Here is a 21,613-nt window from a genome sequence, read left to right on the forward strand (position 1 = left end):
CCATTCTGTGGGCTCTCTTTTTACACTTTTAGTTGTCTTTTGATGCACATAAGTTTTAAAATTTTAGTAGGTCCCAACCACTTTTGTTTATGTAATTTTCAAAATGTTTGGTAGTCTGTGTATGCCCTGTATTAGAGCCCTCACATTTGTCCCTATTTTTTCATTGATGGACTTTATAATTCTGGGATTCACATTTAGGTCTTTAATCAATGCTTAGTTGGTTTTTGTATAGAGGATGAGGTAAAGGTCTTGTTTCAATCTTTTACATATTGCTTTTCAGTTCTGCCAGCACCATCTGTTGAAGAGATTATCTCCTTCCCATGCAATATACTTAGGCACTTTGTCAAAAATCAGTTTTCCTGTCACTATAAAGTTTGTAATTGTTTTTTCCATTTCTTTGAAGAATGTCGTTGGAATCTGGATTGGGATTGCATTATATGTGTATACTGCTCTGGGCAGTATTGACATTTTCACAATGTTAAGTCTTCCTATCCAGGAGCATGGTATATTCTTCCACTTTTTTAAGTCTCTTTTGATTTCTTGTAGTAGTGTTTTTGTAGTTTTCTTTGTTTCTCTGGCTACATTTATTCCTAGATATTTCATCCTTTGGTTGGCTATTGTAAATGGTATTGCTATCTTAATGTCCTTTTCAGCACTGTCTTTGTTACTGTAGAGGAATCCAACTGATTTTTGTATGTTGATCTTATACCTACCACTTTGTTGAATCTTCCAATGAGGTCTAGTAGCCTTTTTATTGCGTCTGGGTTTTTTATATGTATAGGATCATATCGTCTGCAAATAGAGTTTTATTTTCTCTTTGCCAATTTGTATGCCTTTTATTTCCCTTTCTTGCCTTATAGCTTTGACTAACACTTCCAACAAAATATTGAATAGGAGTGGTGACAAAGGGCATCTGTGACTGGTTCCTGTTCAAAGAGGGAAGGCTTTCAGTTTGTCTCCATTGAGAGTAATGTAGGCTGTTGATTTTTTATATATGCTATTAATTATGTTGAGGAATTTCCCTTCAATTCCTACATTGTGGAGTGTTTTCATCAGGAATGGATGTTGGATTTTGTCAAATGCCTTTTCTGCATCAATCATGTGGTTTTCTTTTTTCTTATTTATATGGTGGATCACACTGATTGTTTTTCTAATGTTGAACCATCCTTGCATCCTTGATATGAATCCCACGTGGTCATGATGTATTATTTTTTTGATGTGCTGCTGGATTATGTTGGCTAGGATTTTTTGAGAATTTTTGCATCTATGTTCATGAGGGATGTTGGTTTATAATTTGCTTTCTTAGTGATGTCTTTCCTTGGTTTTGATATAAGGGTTATGCTTGCTTCATAAAATGTATTCAGAAGTTTTTCATCTTCTTCTATATTTTGGAATAATTTGAGTAGAATGGTGACAGCTCTTCCCTAAATGTTTGGTAGAACTCACTAGTGAAGTCATCTGGAGCTGGACTTCTTTTGATTGGGAGTTTTTGATAACTCAATCAATTTCTTCTTTTGTTATATATCTGTTCAGGTTTCCTACTTCACTCTGTGTAAGTTTAGGTAGGTCGTGTTTTTCTAAAAATGCATCCATCTCTTCTAAGTTTTCAAATTTGTTGGAGTACAACTCTTCACAGTATTCTGTTATTATCCTTTTTATTTCCTTTGGTTCCGTTGTGACATTGCCCATGTGGTTTCTAATGTGTGTTATTTGTGTCTTCTCCCTTTTTTCTTTTGTTACGTTTGCCAATCATTTGTCAGTTTTATTATTCATTTCAAAGAACCAGCGTCTTGTCCTGTTGTTTCTTTCTATAGTTTTTCTGTTTTCTATCTCATTTATTTCTGCTCTAAGCTTTATTATTCTTTTCTTTTGGTGACTGTAGGTTCCCTCTGTTGGTCTGTTTCTAATTGTTGGAGATGCTGTGTTAATGTGTTAATTTTGGTTCTTTCTTCTTTTTGGATGTTTGCATTTATCTCAATAAATTGTCCTCTCAGCACCGCTTTTACGGTGTCCCAAAGATTTTGGTATGTTGTGTTTTCATTCTTGTTTGTTTCTAGGAAATTTTTGAGTTCACGTTTAATTTTTTCTATTACCCAGTAGCTTTTCAGCAGCATGTTATTCAGTTTCCATGTATTCAACTTTATTTCCTTGGTCTTTTTATTGTTGATTTCTTGCTTTATAGTATTGTGGTCTGAAAAGATGCTTTGTGGTATTTTGATGTTTGTAAATTTATGGAGGCTTACTTTGTAACCTAACACATGGTCAATTCTGGAGAATGTTCCATGGGCACTGGAAAAGAATGTGTATTGTGCTGTTGTTGGGTTGAATGCTCTGTACACGTCTATCAGGTCAAATTGGTTGATTGTACTGTTTATTTCCTCTGTAAATTTGTCGATTTTCTTTCTGGTTGTTCTATCACTTTTCAAAAGTGACGTATTAAAATCTCCCACTATAATTGTAGATTTATCTATTTCTATATTCAATTCTAGTAGGGTTTGCTTAATGTATCTTGGTGTTCTTGGGAGCAAAGATATTTATTATGGTTATGCCGTCTTGCTCAATTGACCCTTTAATCATGAAATAGTGTCCTTCTTTATCTCTTATGCTGGTTTTTTACTTAAAGTTTATTTTATCAGAGATTACTATTGCCACTCCTGCTTGGTTTTTATTGCAATTAGCTTGGTATATTTTTTTCCATCCTTTAACTTTTAGTCTCTTTTTGTCTTTGAGTGTAAGGAGTGTCTCTTGCAGGCATATTGAAGGGTCTTGTTTTCTTATCCATTCTGCCACTCTGTATCTTCACCGGTGCATTTAATCCAGTGACATTCAGTGTAAATACTGATCGGTATGGATTAATTGCTGTCTTATGTTAATTTTTTTGTGGTGCTGTTCATTCCTTTGTTCTACATGGCTTCTTGTGTTGAGTTCGTGTTTTTCTGCATTTCTTGTCAGTTTCTTCTTAGTTTTAATGTTTCCTTGTTCTACTTGGATCTTCATTTTCATGGTAAATTGTGAAGTATTAACTTTCTTTGGGGTTATCCTATAGTCTATTAACTTTTCCCTGCATTTAAGACAGTCTATTGTATCCTGCAATCTACCTGATCTCGGCACCACCTAGATATGTTTCTATATTTTTCCCTTCTTTGACATTGTTAGTATTTTGATCTTTGATTGGATCCACAGGTCCTCTGAATTCGTATTTGTAATTTTGTTCTGTTCTGAACTCTGCTGTTGACTGAGTTCTGGGTGGTGTTGCCACGTCTGTCAATCTCTGGTTGTTGTCTATTCTTGTTGATTTTCATTCCAAAGAACTCCCTTTAGGATGTTTTGAAGTGCTGGGTTGGCTTTGACAAAATCTCTTAGCTTCTATTTATCTTGGAATGTTTTGATTGAACCATCATATTTGGTTTACAGTTTTGTTGGATAGAAGATTCCTGGTTGGCAGTTTTTTTTTCTTTTAGGGTTTTATAGGTCTCCCCATTGCTTTCTTGCCTGCTTAGTTTCTGCTGAGAAGTCATTGCTTAATCTGGTTTGCTTGCCTTTGTAGATAACATTTCTCTTTTCTCTGGCTGCTTTTAGGATTCTCTCCTTATCTTTGATTTTGGAGAGCTTGATTATGATATGTGCTGGTGATTTTCTTTTGGGGTTCATTCAGCTTCTTGAATGTTTATCTTCTTGTCCTTCAAGATGTTAGGGAAATTTTCTTCCAGAGATCCTCAACTATCTCCTCTGTGGACTTCTGTGATTCTTCCTGTTTCAGAATGTTCACTAATTCTTAAATCATTCCTCTTCATGTTATCCAGCATGAATCTTAGACTCTCTTCTGATTTTTTTTGTCCTTTTTTCTGCTTGCTCTTCTATCTTAGCAGTATTGAGAAATTTGTCTTCCAGCTCGCTGGTTCTGGCTTCTATCTCTTCAATTCTACTCCTTTGCCCTTTCAGTGTATTGTCCATTTCTGATGTTTTATTATTAATCATCTGGACCTTTTTTTGCAGGTTTTGAATTGTTTCCAATACTATATATATCTTGTTTGATTGCTCCTGTAGCACTTTCCTGAGTTCTTCCATATTTTCCTCCACCCCTCTGTGGAGCATGTGAATTTGTCTCCATATCATTCTTCTGAATTCCTTCTCAGGCAGATCCAAAACCTGCTCTTCTTCTTTTGGAAAGTCTATGTCTGCCTCCAGCTCATTTGTCTCAGTTACTCTTTTCTGTTTTTGGACATGTGTGAGATATTTTGTTGTTTTTTTCTTGGACATTTTCAGTAGTTAGGTGTGTTTTCAATGATTAAATTAATGTATGTTGCTGTGTTGTTAAGCTTACTGAGTGTCTCCTGGTGGATGTGATCTGGAGATAGGCTTCCCTTTTCACGTGTAAAGCCTAGCAGCTAGTACTGGCTCCTGTCCAGATGGTGGAATATTATGAGGTATACTTGTAGCATGACTATATGGTCATGATTGCTGTCTCTCCCCGGGTAAGGTAGGGGGAGAAAGCTCCCACTCCCAGGAATAATGTGAGACCAAAAGGATCCAAAACAGAAAATATATAAAAGCAGAGACAAAAACCACCACACAAAAACAAAAATAAAATCGTAGCCGACCGTCCAGTAGCTTTCGTTGCACAGGTCAGTGTGCATTCATAGTATTAACCTCCAGCGGTGAGTGGGGGTGTCCACTCACTCAGGCCCCTCCTCTAGTCACTACCATGGAGGTGTACAGATAAATATTGATAAATGAATAGAAAAGAAGAGTGTCCATTATTTTTATCTCTGAAGGTCAGTTAGGTATCTGTGTATGCACAGCATAATTCTCAAAATAGCTGTGTCCTTGTGTATAATAGTTAGTGTTGGCTCTTGCCTTTTATGTTGGGATTTTACAAGGTGCACATACTGTTTGGTTGTATGGCCAGACCAACTTTTTCTTGCTAGGTAAGACAGGAATAAAGTGTTCCACCCAGGTCAACTTTAGGGCTAGGTCCCAGAGTCAGACGTCATAAGAAGCAGTCAAAGGAGCAACCTGAAGGACCAATGGGACTCCCAGGAACCTCCTCCCTGTGCCATGGGAAAACTGCGGGCACAACATTGGACCTTTTTAGGGATATGCTCCCACCTGCTTGAAGGTGTCTGGGCTGGGCAGTAAGGGTGTGACAGGGGAGAGGAAGAAAGAAAAGTGTAAAATCTGTCATACCTCTTTTTCTAGATGCTGCTCCGTGGTTTTTAGCGCCGTATCACTGTATCAGGATGGCTGTGACTCCACCTTCTGTTGTCAGCCCAGACTGAGGGGCCCAGTAGGGAGCATATCGATCAATTCAGAAATTGCCATATTTCCCTTCCACAGTCAGAATTCTCCACAGGTTGGTGTGCGAAACTGGAGCCTGGCATCTTATTCAAGATCCAAAACTCTGGAGCTGCTCCAGGAAAGCTCCCTCTCTGTTTTTTCCATGCCTCTACCCACCCCAAAACCGGAAATCTCTTTCCTATGTGTTTATTGTTGTTGTTGATATCATCCCACAACTCTTCTGGTCTTTAGTCATTAGTGTCTAATGCATAGTATCTGTCCTTGAGATGATCCCTAAATTCAGGTGAGATATATTCAAGGTTACATTTTGATTTTTGTGGAGTTGTTTTAATTTTCTCCAGCATCAGCATAAGAGCAATTGATGGTCTGTCCCAGAGTCAGTTGCTGGCCTTGTGTTGACTGATGTAATCAATTTGATTCCTATGTATTCCATCGGGTGCGGACCATATGCATAGTCATCTTTTATGTTGTTTTTTAAAAAGTATTCACAATGAATAAGTTGTTGATCTTACAAAATTCTATGATGCAACCTCTAGCATCTTTTCTATCATCAGGGCCATATTTTCCAAATACTGACCATTACTTTTTGTTTTCAACTTCCCCATTCCAATTGTCAGCAATGATCTATATATTTGATTGCTTGTTTGATCTATTTCAGACTGAAAAATTTGATGGAATTCTTCAGTTTACCAGCATGGGCTTTAGTGTTTGGTGCATAAACCTAAATAATAGTGTGATTAACTGGTCATCCTTGTAGGCATATGGATATTATTCTATTACAGACAGCATTATACTTCAGATAGACCCTGAAATGCTCTTTTTGACAATGAATGCAATTCCACCCCTTTTCAGTTTGTCATTCTCTGCATAGTAAACCACATGGCCAATACTAGCCCATTTCAGCTGACTAATGCCTAGGATATTGAGCTTTCTGCATTCTCATCTCATTTTTGACAACTTCCAATTTTCCTAGATTGATATTTTGTACATTCCACGTTCATATTATTAATGGATGTTTGCAGCCATTTCTCCTCATTTGAGTTGTGCCCCAACAGCAACTGAAAGTCTCAAAAGTTTGATCCATCCACATTATTAAGGTCAAGTCTGCTTTGAGGAGGCAGCTCTTCCCCAGTTGTATTTTATGTGTCTTTCAACCTGAGGGGCTCATCTTCCAGCACTATTATCAGACAATGTTCCACTGGTATTCATAAGTTTTTCAATGGCTTATCATTCAGAAGGGATCCACCTCTCATTTTTTCCTAGTCTGTCTTAAGTCAGGAAGTTCTGCTGAAATCTGCCCACTATGGGTGTCCCTGCTGTTACTTAAAATACCAGTGGCACAGCTTCCAGCATCACAATAACACACAAGCCACCACAGTATGACAAACTGACAGATGAGAGGTGACACAAAGATTAACAGCCTAAACTATAATTTTGACCATACAAATTTTGGTACAAATTTTAATCTCTGCATGCACTGATGCACAAACTTATACACACTGTTTTTCACATGTAAAGATTTGTTGTCTTGGAAATCCTATACATCAGAATCAATTTGATGGATGTGGGATATCTGTTGTGAATGAATTCCTGGTTTCCTTAGTCTACAAGCTCCTAATGGGAGCCTTGTTTTATCCATTTTTGTAATCTGAGTCTAACAAGGTGCCTTGTGCATAGTCAGGCACTCAAGAAACTTTTGCTGAATTGCACTGAATCTTCAAACCCAGCCAGAAAATGAGCTGGCTACAGGATTGATGTTGTCATGCTAGTTGTGGGAGCCACTGCACTTGTTATAGAGATGCAACCAGAGAAATTTCTCCTCTCATATGGACAGTTCACCACTCCCCACCAATTCTTAGTCCAGTAGGTATAGCACAACCATAGCAATAAAACCTGTACCAGGACTAAATCTTGCAGAAAACAATACTTGAGAGGTGGTCTCAGCATTTTCTAACACATATCTAGCAGGCCATGTGGTACAATGTGAAAAACAGGCAGTGTAAATTTGTACATTAACATGTGCACAGATTAAAACTTGCACCAAAATCTTACAGTCAGGGTGATATTCTGGGTTAACCCTTGGCAGTTGTACTCTAGTTGTACCATCTTACATGTCAGAATCCCAGGATAAAGGGCACTTGGGATATTAAATAAGCACCTAAAGCAGAAGTTGGGAAACTAACCTCTGACCCCATCACTGCCAATAATTAGTGGGAGATTAGCATCTCTAACCCTTCCCTCCTTTTCATCTACCTACTACACAGATTTGATACAAGGAACAAATGCATGAACATGAAAACAAAGGCACTTTGTAAACAACAAAGAACTTAATATTCATGAGATGTTTGCATTGCTGGTCACATGCAAATGTAAGTAGTCCCTGGTCTGGTTGTCCCTACCTGGATGTGGAGACACATGGGATGATCCTAAAAGGAACCCTATTCCAGCCCCAGCAGAAGTCCTGGGAAGGAATGGGTGGAGGCAGTGGGTGGTGAGATAGCTCATAGTCAGTTTCTGTGTGTGAGCCTCTTGCCCTGTAGCCCGGGATGGTACCTCAGGATGCACTTGTGCAGCCCTGGTCTGTTTCCATGGACTCCGGAAGCTCTGCTTCTCTTCATGTCTCAGCTAATGGCTTTCATCAAATCCCATTCCCTTTGAGACAGTGAAAATGCTACAGTGCTTCTATCCACAATTCCTCTTTAAACACATTGAAGCTGACAAAAATCTACCTCTCAGCCTTCCTCCCCTAGTGCCTGTTCCCCCGGTTGGGTGCCTCAGGCCTGTCTACACTTGGGACACAGTGGTCCACAAGCAGTGCAGTATATTGCCTGTCCCCTTACACTGCAGACTCGCTTCATGACTTGTCCAACACAGATGCCAACTGGGCTCCTCCCTCCATTGTCCACTTTCTTTGCTTTAGGAATAGACTTGACATTCAAATTGCCTGGCAGGTCACTGGAAACATGGATAGAGATTAAAAAAAAAAAAAATACAACACAACACAGAGCTATTTCCCAAGCTACTTTTTAGTGTAAATCCCAACTAAGCTTTTACTCCAAGAGAGTCACACCAAGCAGAGAAGTGAGTCCCTGGACTGAGGACCTGGGCTGAACCTCTGCAAATACCAGTGAAACACCCCTGCCTCCAAAGTGGTGAGCATTGAACGTGAAAAAGAATCCAGGACAGAAGTACGTCAGCTCCAGCCTGTAAGGCCCCTATTGCTAACACTCCTTTAAATGTCAGGGTTTATTCACACCAGCTGTTCCCCAGAGCTGCTGTCACTCCCCAGGCTTCTCCAGAAGTGTTAAGGAAGCATCTGCCATTTCAGTTGCCTGACATCTCCCAACCTGACAAGGCCATCTCCCTGGTGGAGTGGAGCTGGTGGCCCCAGAGCTGGCTCAAACCCAGCATCCACAGACAGGTAGCTGTCACCTGTGTCAAACGGGTGGCGAAACTGAAGGTCAATATGAGCAAAGAATAAAGACAGCTAATAAGAGCTCAGAGCCCCTGTGTAACAGACCCTGAGTCAGATGTCTATTTGTAAGACATATAACACTATCTCATTTTACAGATGAGGAGGCAGGCTCAGGGAGACTGAGTCACATGCCCAAATGCACAATGTTAATACATGCAGTTAGGCTTCTCCCGAAGGACTGCCAGACACCAAAGCCTGTGCTTCTTCCAATGTGCCACTCTTTCTTACCCCAAGAATGATTTAGAAGAATGAAAAGATGCCATTACAAACCAGAGAGTCTATCAGAGTGAATGTGGTCAGATACAAGACACTGTCCTGAATGGCAGTGCTGTTTCATTGTTGATGTTGTTAACTGCTACAGAGTTGGTGTTGACTCATAGGGACCCTGTATGGAGTTTCTGAGGAGTGTCTGGTGGGTTTGAACAGCTGACCTTGCAGTTAGTAGTCCAGTGCTTATCTTACAGTGCCATGGCAAGTCAATTCCACTTCATAGCAATTCTACAAAACAGAGAAGAGCTGTCCCACTGGGTTTCCAAGGCTGTAATCTTTAACAAAGCAGACTGCCTTAGCTTAACCACTACATTACCAGGGCTTTTTTGCTGTCCCAGTACCAGATACATTAGGATACATCCTGAACCCATACTGGAGTCTAATCTAGAACACCAATGACTTTTGTAACACAACACCTATCTTTCTCCCTTCCTTTAATACTAAAAATACTACCTACATTGTCAAAATTAAAATACAGACACACTTGTTGTTAAGTACCATGGAGTCAGTTCTGACTCATAGTGACCCTAAACAGGGTTTCTGAGGCTGTAAATCTTTATGGGAGCAGAAAGCCTCATCTTTCTCCTGAGGAACAGCTGGTACTTTCAAACTGCTGACCTTGAGGTTTGCAGCCCGATTCGTAACCACTACGCTACCAGAGCTCCTTACAGACACACTTAGGCAATGAATAAGACTGAAGAGTGCCAGATAAAATTACACAAACTAGAGATTCTCCCCTCAGTAGAAAGATAAGAAAGGAGACTGTAGTTAGGGCTCTCCCAGGGGCAGCCAAGGGAAGAATGTATGAATTGCAGGTACAGGCTATGGACAGAAATATCTGGACCAGTGTATGAGCACAAATAATGTTATAAATGCTCACTGAATGAGGAAACAAATAAGAAATCCTTGGGGTATTCCATTATGTTTTTCAGACCCTCCTCAAACACACATGCATGTATGTGTAAAGATACACATTTGGCAAAATCATAAACTCTTTTGGATATAATCAAACACACCAACAGATATATTAGATACATTCTTTTTCCTTAAAGTTACCATTTTAAGAGTTCTCTGTAAGCTTTTTCAAATCTGAGCTTGGTACTCCATAGGTCTATCAGATAGCTCTATCCTAGGATTACCCTTTACCAACATCCTGAGAATGTCCTTGAACTCTCTCCTATGTTAAATCCCTCCTGTTCATGAATATCATGTCCTCTTTCTTTAAATATGTCTTTATTTTTGATGAAGAATGTTCCCCAGTTACTTCATGAAATGATATCTGAAGCTACTGCTAGTACATCGTCACAAGTAATTGATATTTGGGCTGAGTATAGAATTATAGGAACCCTGGTGGCACAGCTCTTAAGTGCTTGGCTCCTAACTGAAAGGTCTGTGGTTTGAGCTCAACAGCTGTTCCAAGGGAAAAAGATGTGTCGGTCTGCTTCCATAAAGATTATAGCCGTGGAAACGCTGTAGGGCATCTAGACTCTGTCCTGCAGGGTCACTAGGCATTAGAATCTACTTAATATCAATGGGTTTAATTTTTTTATAAAATTATATCTTGGAAAAATTAAGAATTTTTTTATTGGCTTCTAACTTTCAATGTCGTCACTGATCTAATACCATACTGATTCTTGATTCTTTTCCCAATCTGTGGATACTTTTGGCATATTCTCTTTACTTGAGTGCTCTGAAATTTCTTGATGACTTATCTTGGTGTAGATCTTTTATCATTAATCATTCCAACTGCTCAGTGAGCATCCACACTATTAATTAATTAAATATATATTATTCCATTTTATCTCCATATTCACTACCCACTTCCTTGTCATAATAATATATTAAATATATATTTAACTTATACTTTTTATGTAAATGTATTTTTAGAAAACGTAAATTATGGTTTTGTGTGCATGTGTTCTCTGGTAGCATAGTGGTTATGAATAGGGCTACTAACCTCAGGGTCAGCAGTTCAAAATTACCAGCAGTTCTGCAGGAGAAAGATGAGGCTTTCTGCTCCCATAAAAATTTACAGCCTCGAAAACCCTGTGCAGGGTCACTATGAGTTGGAACCGATCCCAAGGCACATAGCAACAACAAAATGATATTATGTCATATTGCATTGCTTTCTTCTCTTTCCTTCACTAAACTCTGTGTTTTTAGGATGCTCAGTGTTGCCATATACACAAATTATTTCTTGTTTCTAACTTCTAAATCACATTAAATGGTGTGCATCCAAGAGTTGACCTATCTGCCATCCCTGCTATGGACACCCAGGTTGCCTCCAACTTCTCACCACCAAAAAACAATCTGGAAAACACACATGGTCTCAATGGATCTTTTAATCTGGAAATATGAGTCTTTTGGTTCTTGGCCATTTGGTGATTTACTTCATTTCTCTGTTCTCTTTCTGGAACTCCTTTAGTTGAATGCTGGACCAATACTCTAGTTTTTGTTCTACTTTCTTGGTGACGTCATGAACTTCATATTCTATCCATTTGCTGAATTTTTAATTTATTACATTTTTAAGGAGCCCTTGTGGCATGATAGCGAAACATATGGTTGCTAACCACAAGGTCAGTCGTTCAAACTAACCTGCCACTCTGTGACAGAAAGCTGTGTCGGTCTGTTTTCAGAAAGATTTACTTGCTTGGGAACCCCATGGGCAGCTCTACTCTGTCCCACAGGTGTGATGAGTCAGAGCCACTAAATGGCAATGGGTTTAGTTTCGGGGAATTATTACATTTTTAATTTTCAAGAGTAATTTCTTTTGTGTTGTTATTAAGTGCCGTTGAGTCAATTCTACTCCAGAGTGACTGTATAGAGTTTTCAAGGAGTGGCTGGTTGAGTTTGAACCACTAACCTTGCAGTTCAAACTGTCCTTGTATTCTAGCACATTATATATAATAACACCCAAGTATTATTATTTCATGAATGCAATTACTGCTATCTCTGTTGATATACAGTTTAAATTTCTTCTGCTCCTGCATTGCTCGTATTCCTTCAAGTTCCTTTTTCTATTTATTGTTGTGTTTTGGGCCTTTAGTGTTGGACATTTTCTTCAATTGCTGATGATTTCTAGTTGTGCATTCATATTTAAAATCAAAGCACAGAAAGCTTATTGGGAACTGTGTGTATTGTTGGGGTTTGTGGAATAATAAACCTCAATGAGTGGAATGGGGGAGGTGTTTATTCCTCTGGTCACCCTCAGATATCAGTATAGCTCACTGCCTTCAAGTTTATTTCAACTCACAGAGGTATTAAGACAGAGTAGAGCTGTCCTATAGGATTTTTGAGGCTGTAATCTTAACTGACACAGATTGCCAGCAGAATGGCTGGTGAGTTCGAATCCCCAGCCTTTTAGTTATCAGCCAAGCACTATAAGCACTGTGTAACCAGGACTCCCAAATATCAATATACGTATGTCTTTTCTCTTAAGATAGACAGTTTCCCCAGAGAAGAATTCTCTAACTCCTGCCAAATTGCTATATTTCTGAGAGTCAAGAAATGGAAATGGGCTAAGAGTACAGACAATCAGTTTTCAAGCTTTCATTTAGCCTTCTTGCTCTCACTACAATATACCATCTAATTTTCAGATAAACTTATGTCATAATCTCAAATTTCTCTTATTCAGTCTCATCAAAGAATAAGTGTCCTGATTTTGCTGGGGTAGGGGTTAGTGTAGACATCTGTCTAGGGGTAAAGATCTAAGTTTATCAGGGGAAGGAGGCATCTAAATGTTCATTTCAAGGACTGTCAACCAAACCTCTTGTTTTTAGCACCATCCATACTATAGATTTCAGACCTGGTGCCTCTAATTTCTGAGTCTTTCCAGGGCAACCAATTTACATTTATTGGCATTCCCCACTGTAGGTAATTAAACTTAGCTTTCCTGCCACTAAGTCAGTTACCATTTACTCTCTATCTCCAAAAATTTTTGTTGACATCGCTCATCTGTTATTATTTCTCCTCTCCTGTTCTCTTTGCTGTGTGCCCTTTAAAAAATGTATTTCCGATATGAGTGGCATTTTAAGAGATGACCCCTTGGTTTAATTTGCCATGTTTAACCAGAGGCACCATCTTATAAATTTTCATTTGAAGAACTTATGGTGGTGTTCTTTCACAAATAAAGGAGAAAATTCAGTTTTGCTCAGAAAAATCTAAGACCCTCTCAAATCTATCTCCCTCTTAGCCATTCATTCATATAATTTCATTTCCCAAGTGATCTTCCACTCTAGTCCAGTGAGGTTGCATTATAATTGCTTCACATTCCATGACAGGTCCTATTTCTGAAATTTTGCTTATGTTGTACCCCTCCCTGATATATTCTCTCCTATTACATAGTTTATGTCCCAAGCAAAATCACATATAGATTTGTCTCTTCTCTAAAACACATAATCTGTATCTTATATTAGTCCTTAATAGAACTTGCATCTCTTGTTTAAAATATCTGTATTGTCTACTTAGCAAAGCATAAGTTCCGTAAGGGTAGGAGACATGCTTACTTAGCATGGTACTGAACATTGAGTATTTGCTGATTGATATAAACAAATTCACACCAAAAATATGGGCTCTGATATCCAATGCACTTAACATAAGAGTATTTTCATTGTAAAGCCTGTACCTTATTCAACTTTATATCCCTAACAACTAGCACAGTCCTTAACACAGAAGGTCAATGACTGTAGAGGGAGTGAAGGAAAGGGTGGGTAGATAAATGAACTCTCATCTCACTGGGTAAATACAAAATGGTTCAGTGTTGTGCCTCATTAAACGATTTAATTTTAATTCCTAAATTCTAAATTCCTAAGAATAATATGGAAGCCTAGTGGTGACGAATTGGGCTGCAAATCTCATGGTCAGCAGTTTGAAATGACCAGCTGTTCCGCGGAAGAAAGATGAAGCTTTCTGCTCCCGTAAAGATTTACAGCCTTGGAAACCCTGTACAGGGTCGCTATGAGTCGGAACCGACTCCAAGGCACACCTCATCACCAAGAATGATATGGAGGATGAGAATGACTGTACAGCATCTAAAGTGGTCTGTCACACAGGAGTTGCTCAGTAAATGTCTTCTAAATGAAAGTTGGATGAGTGAGTCAGGAGACATTCACTTATGATTAGCATAGAAGTTAGGAGGAAAGAGAAACATCTGGCTTACCCAGAAAGCACTCCCAGGACTAGGTTGAGAACAAAGAAGGATCCAATGATGATGAGGGGGATGAAGTACAGCCAATTCCAGGTGGCTCCTAAGGCATCATTGGTCTGAAAGAAAGAAAAATAGTTCCATAATATTTAATCAAAGCCATTTGCTAGAAGAAGGCTGACACTCCTACAGCTTCACACATAAGGATGCTATAACAAGCACAGATTATTACTGTTACACATTGCCTCACTCTATTCCAGTTTGCAATACTGTGAGCTAAACCTTCTATGTTCACAGTAAACAGCACTGAATCAGCTTCTTCATAATATTCCAAGTTGGAATATTCTAGAACCCTCACTTAGCAGATGAGAAAACTAAACTAAGAAAGGTCATATAACTGTTCAAGGCCATGTAAACAATTAGAGGTTTATAGCGTTTGGTGATGTTCTAAGTCTTTGCACTCTAAAACGGTCAGATTATTAAAGAGACAGAAGCAGGCTGAGTCTATCATTCTGTTCCATGGATGCAGGCAAAGGACTAGACATGACTGCTTGAGAGAAAGAAGGGTCATTCATATCCTGCTCAGCACTTTGCCCTGGGGTCTTGTTTTCTTTGTTCATCACAGTAGCAAGCTGGCCCATGCCTGGTCTCAGCAATGTTCTGGATAGAACAGAGGCCAATTAATAAATTAAGATTTGAAGAGTGATCTCCCATCCTCCTCCACCCGCCTCTTTCTTTTGCTGTCTCTCTATTGAATTTAACACACAGTGAACTAAAAAAATGCATGGAAATCCATATTCTGGATTCTCAATGCCACAGTTGAGTGCCCAGGCCCTCGAAAGCTGGAAAGCTGAGGAGGGAGTATCATATTTTTATGAAAATACCATACACATTATGTGTTTTTTTTGCAAACCTTGAAACTCTTTCAGGTGTTAGTTCCCACTATGCTTGCTATGTGCATGATATGTGGGGTGTATTATTTGTGGGGAGAAATATAATATATTACATGAGCTAGCCAAAAGAGTCAAACCTTGGCAGGATGACTTACCAGAACCATGAAACAGAGCTGTGGAACATTTTGAAAAAAACTTCTATTTAAAACTTGTGCTTCTCGAATCTCAACTAAGGTTCTCAAGCTTCACATTGACTTCCAATCTCCATGACATGACTCCAAATATTTCCCAATAGCCTTGAATTACACTTTATACATGTTGTTAAGTGCTGTTGAGCCCGTTCCAACCTATAACGACCCTGTATATGGTTTCCAAGGGGCTGCTGGTGAGTTAGAACCAACCTTGTGGTCTAGTGCTTATCCTAGAGTGCCACATCACGATCCCCTCCATACCTATAATTTAATATCTATTTGACACTGACATAAGAATTGTATCTGAAGAGAAATATATTTTATCACCAAATCACTGAGGAAACCAGGACATAAAATTCAAATGCCATTCCTAAAATTCAGGAGTCCTGGTGTGGGACTGTAAAATAAGCACTGGACTGCTAACTGCAAGGTTGATAGTTCAAACCCACCAGCCACTACTTGGAAACCCTATGTAGGGTCACTGTGAGCCAGAACTGACTCAACAGCCCTCAACAACAAATTGTAGTAAACATCTATGGCAGAGTTTCTGGTAAGTCCCTGTGATTTACCTTTTTCTCCTAACTGCTAACATTTGCCCACCATATTTTGATTCACTGTCACAATGCCTTCTTTGGAGTTCCATCACATTCTATTTTGCTTTTCTGCAAAATTATCTCCTTCTCTTTGCCTTCCATTCAAGTATTTGTTCATAGAATAAAGCCTTCCATTCCTCATGAATTATCCAATTCCCTCAACAGGGCAACTATCATTGTATAGTAGAATCTTCCAATAAAAATAATTTCTAAGACAACTTCCTTTCATCGAATGTGTGTCTTTTGTCTGTTGAGAGAGGTATGATTGCAGAATGAAAGTTTTAAACATAAATAAATCACCATCGGAACTAGATCAGACAAAGGCAGAGACCGTCCAATTTCAAATCTAACTCTTAGGCCTGACCAGAACTGACCAGCTAAATGAAAGGGGGAAACATGTGTGCCAGATCTCAGAGGAAAACTTCCTAATTGTCAGAAGGAAGATGCAGAACTAGATGCCAGGAGCTGTGAAAGATTTTAGTGTAAATAAAACCCTAACACCCCACTGCCAACAAGTCAAGTCCAATTCATTGAGTAGAATTGCCCCACAGGATATGCAAGGCTATAATCTTTATGGAAGCAAACTGTCGCATCTTTCTGCTGGTGAGTTTGAACTGTTGGGGCCTTTTGGCCACTGTGCCACCAGAGGTTCTTTGAATGGAATTGTTGTTGTTAAGCTGTCAAGTTGGTTCAAACTCAAAGCGATCTTGTATAGGGTTTCCAAGGAGGGACTGATGAGTTTGAATTGCCAACTTTGCTGTCCATGTTGTTGTTGTTGTTATGTGCCGTCGAGTTGGTTCCGACCCATAGCGACCCTGTACAGGGTTTCCGAGGGTGTAAATCTTTACGGGAGTAGAAAGCCTCATCTTTCTCCCACGGAGCGGCTGGTAGTTTCGAACTGCTGACCTTAAGGTTCGCAGCCCGATTCATAACCACTACGCTACCAGAGCTCCTTCATAGGAAACTGGTTTTTCTAAGAGTTCAGGGATGAGCCTTCCTGTGAGCTGGAGGATGAACTGAATGGTCCTTGAATAACTAGCTCTGTCCTTACTCATGATTATCAGGGAGACATGCTGGGTTAGCAAGGATGCTCCCCTGTGGTTCTGCAGACCAAAGGGTTCCATTCACTATATGGCTTAGCACATCCCCTATCCTTAGCATGTTCTTTGGCAATAAGGACTGCGTTTGTTTTCACCACCTAGACCAGTGATGGGAGCTCTGGTAGCGTAGTGGTTACGAATCGGGCTGCGAACCTTAAGGTCCGCGGTTCGAAAGTACCAGCCGCTCCACGGGAGAAAGATGAGGCTTTCTACTCCCGTAAAGATTTACACCCTCGGAAACCCTGTACAGGGTCGCTATGGGTCGGACCCGACTCGATGGCACTTAACAACAACAACAACAACAGACCAGTGATGAGTTGCCAGTAAACAAACGTTGTTTGGTATCAGATGAACTAGCTACTTTTAAGGCACTTTTTGTCTCAAGAGTGACTGAATGAGAGTTTGAGGATAGGTCAGAGTCCTTTCAATTACTATTTGTCAGGATGCTATAGTATGAAGAAAACCCCCCAAACTGTGTTCTTCCCATTGATAGTTGCCTGCAAGCTGTTAATGTATTCTGTGAAAAAAATGGGCTTCAGTAACCAAAGACACTTGGTGAACACAGCTGATTCTATTTCCCTCTTTACCTCTAAGAAGACATCCAAAAAAGAAATTTTATTTACTTTGTTCACTCTATAATTTCATAAGTGCTTTTGATCATGGATTCATGTTTTCATACATACACACAAAATCCATTAACGTCTCAGGGATTACAGCTTGAGAACTGGCCAGGACTCTGGAATGTGCTCCCCTATTCTTCTATCATATCGACAATGAACAATGTTTATTTAGTATTTTGTGAAAATGTTTTAGTTTTGCTTTCACGTATATCGAGGAGTCCTGGTGTGGCACTGTGGGAAATACGCACTGGATCACAAAGTGACGTTTCAAATCCACCAACCACTCCTTGGAAACCCTATGCAGGGTTGCTGTGAGATGGCACTTAACAACAACAAAACATCAACGCAGGAAACTAAACTGTCTACTCACTTCTGTATGTGGTGTGTGTGGCACACACAGAAACTCAGTTAATCAGAAATGACCACAAGTTTAATAAGATGATTCTCTCATTTGAAATACACCAGTCAAATTCACTGATACTCCCTTGCCACTCCCCCCCAATCTATGGAGTTTTATTTAAATCACGACAGGTATCAGTGGCAGGGCCTATTGGGTGGAAAAAGAGGAGGAAGGGCAGAGAAGGAGAAGAGGAGAAGACAACAGCAGGGAGGACACCAACACCTGCAGCACTAAACCCTAGAGGATTATTCAAGATGACTGACAGCTTAAAAGGTTCTTATAGAGAAAGTATCTTGACAGCTCCCCTGGATTACTCACAGACCTTTTAATAGACTTGCCGCACCCTCTTTACACCTCTCTCCTCTCCCTCCACTTCCATCTCACTTCTTCCCCTCCCATTCCACCACCCAGACAGGTGGCCTCGCCAGGTGGCCTCATGTTCATCTCATTTGCTTGTCAATGGATCAGTCCCATGTTTAGCAGGACCAGGGGACATTCTTCAGCAGGATGTAGGCAAGCTCAGCACTTCAAGATTCCCTCCTCAAACTTGGCAAGGTGCTTTCTGATGCTCAGTGAAAGCTTCAATCAGCTACTGATTCATTGTTATTAATGTCCTAAAACTGTCCAGTGTAGGAGAGGCAATTACGAAAGTACCTTTGGAAATAATAATGAAAAAGAAAGGATGAAGAGGAAGAAGGACTGAGAGCTCTAAAGGTGATGAGCGTGCAGTGATGTCACACAAAATAGGAGCTGGGAGCCCTAAGAAGAAAGACACCACTTCAACCCCAAAGTGGAAACTGCTTTCTCTCTTCTGTTGTGTATGGGGTTCTGTCTTAGCGAGATGTGGAAGAGGAGAGAGGAAGAATTTCTCCCTTTCATTCCCTCTCCATTTTGCCCCCTCTCTGTTTCTATGAAAGAAGCTCTGGTGGTACAGTGGTTAAAGTGCCCGGCTGCCAGCCAAAAGAGGGGAAGAAAGATGTGGCAATCTGCTCTCATAAAGATTGTTACTGCTATTGCTAAGTAAGTGCTGTCTAGTCGTTCCCCACTCATAGAGTTCTTGAGGAGTAGCTGGTAGGTTTGAACCACCAACCTTGTGGTTAGCAATCCAATACTTATCCTACAATACCATATCAATACCCCCTATGGGGCAGTTCTAATCTGTCCCACAGGGTCACCATGAGTTGGAATTGACTCAATGCCATGGGATGGCTTGGGTTTGGGTCTGCCCCTGTGGCAGAGCCTCAATTCTCACAAGTAACTTTCATGTTGGATCATAACATTTTATTCCTCCAGGAGCACGAGACAGCCATGCTAAGTACTCTAACTGAGATCCTAGGGAAGAACATAGTTTCCAAAACAAATTCTGCAGGACTGTGGCCCGAGAAGAGTTTCTGAGTAGAACCATCACTGACCAGACCTCTATTGTTAATCAAATAAGGGTAAATCAGGGCCCGTCCCTGCAAACAGCGCTACACACAGAGTCTCTTCATTCCACACCATTTATCCAGCACCCACTATGGGCCAGAAGTTCAGTATCATCAACCAAAACAAGGCCAAGGGCAGACTGTGGAAGAGGCCATCAATTGCTCATAAACAAGTTCAGGCTGAAGTTGAAGAAAATTAAAATAAGTCTATGAAAGTCAGAATATGAACTAGAGTATATCCTACCTGAATTTAAACACCATCTTAAGGACAGATTTGACTCACTGAATACTAACAACCAAAAACCAGGCAAACTGTGGGATGACATCAAGAATATTATACATGAAGAAAGGTCATTTTAAAAACAAGAAAGAAAGAAACTTCTAAAGAGGATGTCAGAAGAAACTCGGAAACTTGCTCTTGAACACAAAGAAGCTAGAGCGACTAGAAGAAATGAGAAAGTAAAAGAGCTGAAAAGAATTGTTCAACAGGCAGCTCAGGAAGACAAAACAAAGTATTCTAATGAAATGTGCAAAGACTGGGAGTCAGAAAACCAAAAGGAAAGAACACGCTCTGTATTTCTCAAGCTGAAAGAACTGCGAAACAATTCAAGCTTTGAATTGTAATACTGAAGCATTCTGTAGGCAAAATATTAAAGGATGCAGAAAGCATCGAAAGAAGAGTCATGGAACCAAAAGAACTGGTCGATACTCAACCATTCAAGGGGCAGATGTGACCAAGAACCGATGGCACTGAAGGAAGAAGTCCAAGCTGTGCTAAAGGCATTGGTGATAATCAAGGCTCCAGAAATTGACAGAATATCAATTGAAATGTGTCAAAAACAAAACAAAACAAAACAAAAAAAAACTGATGCACGGGAGGCACTCACTCATCAAAAACAATACATTTGGAGGAAAACTACCTGGACAACTGACTGGAAGAGATTCATATTTGTACCCATTCCAAATAAAGGTGATCCAGCAGAATATGGAAATTACCAAATAATATCGTTAATATCACATGCAAGTAAAATTTCGCTGAAGATTATTTTAAAAATGGTTGTAGCATTACATCAACAGGGAGCTGCCAGAAATTCAAACACAATATAGAAGAGGATGTAGAACTCGGATATCATTGCTGACATCAGGTGGATCTTGGTTGAAAGCAGAGAACACCAAAAAGATGTTTACTTGTATTTTATTAACTACAGCAAATACATTAAATCTGTAGATATAACAAACTATGGATAACATTGCGAAGAGTGGGTATTCCAGAACATTTAATTGTGTTCATACAAAAGCACATAGCCCAAGAAACAATTGTTAGAACAGAACAAGGAGATACTATGTGATTTAAAATCAGGAAAAGTGTGAGTCAGGGTTATCTTTATTCAGTAGGTATCCTTGAATAGGTATCCTTATTCAATCTATATGCTGAGAAAATTATCCAAAATATGTGAGGAAGAATGTGGCTTCAGGATTGGAGAGAGAGCAGTGATAACAGATGACACTAAGTTGCTGGAAGCAAAGAGGACTTGAAGTACTTACTGATGAAGACCAAAGATAATAGCCTTCAGTATGGGTTGCACCTCGGTGTAAAGAACACAAAAATCTTCACAACTGAGATTTATACAACCAATAAATAACATTATGATAATTGGAGAAAAGACTCAAGCTGTCAAAGACCTCATTTTGCTTGAGTTCACTATCAATGCTCAAGGACACAGCAGTCAAGAAATCAAAGGATGAATTGCATTAGACACATCTGCTTCAAAAGACTTCTCTAAAGTGTTCACAAGAAAAGAAGTCACTTGGAGGACTCAGGTGTGCCTGATTCAAACCACGGTATTTTCAGTCACCTCATATGCCTTAAAGGAGCTCTGGTAGCATAGTGGTTACGAATCAGGCTGCGAACTGCAAGGTCAGCAGTTCAAAATGACCAGTTGTTTCACGGGAGAAAGATGAGGCTTTCTGCTCCTATAAAGATTTACAGCCTCAGAAACTCTGTACAGGGTCGCTATGGATCAGAACCAACTCCACGGCACATAACAACAACAACAACAAGAACATATGCCTTCCTACAGTGGTCAAAACAGCTTGGTACTGGTACAATAAAAGATACATAGATCAATGGAACAGAATCAAGAATCCAGAAATTAACCCATCTTCATACAGCCAACTGATTTTTGACAAAACACCTAAATATATC

At 39.7% G+C, this 21,613-nt stretch overlaps 1 protein-coding gene across 4 annotated transcripts in view; it reads right to left on the reverse strand.

Moving 5' to 3' along the window:
- Positions 1–21,613, reverse strand: part of CACNA1E (calcium channel, voltage-dependent, R type, alpha 1E subunit) — a 456,151-nt gene that overhangs the window by 200,219 nt on the left and 234,319 nt on the right. For all 4 annotated transcript variants that reach the window (XM_006872551.1, XM_006872554.1, XM_006872553.1 and 1 more), the window contains exon 7: positions 14,202–14,305. In XM_006872551.1, the coding sequence (XP_006872613.1) occupies positions 14,202–14,305 (104 nt within the window). The remainder of the gene's footprint in view (positions 1–14,201; positions 14,306–21,613) is intronic.

Source organism: Chrysochloris asiatica, unplaced genomic scaffold (assembly GCF_000296735.1).
Source record: "Chrysochloris asiatica unplaced genomic scaffold, ChrAsi1.0 scaffold00203, whole genome shotgun sequence".
NCBI classification, from domain to species: Eukaryota; Metazoa; Chordata; class Mammalia; order Afrosoricida; family Chrysochloridae; genus Chrysochloris; species Chrysochloris asiatica.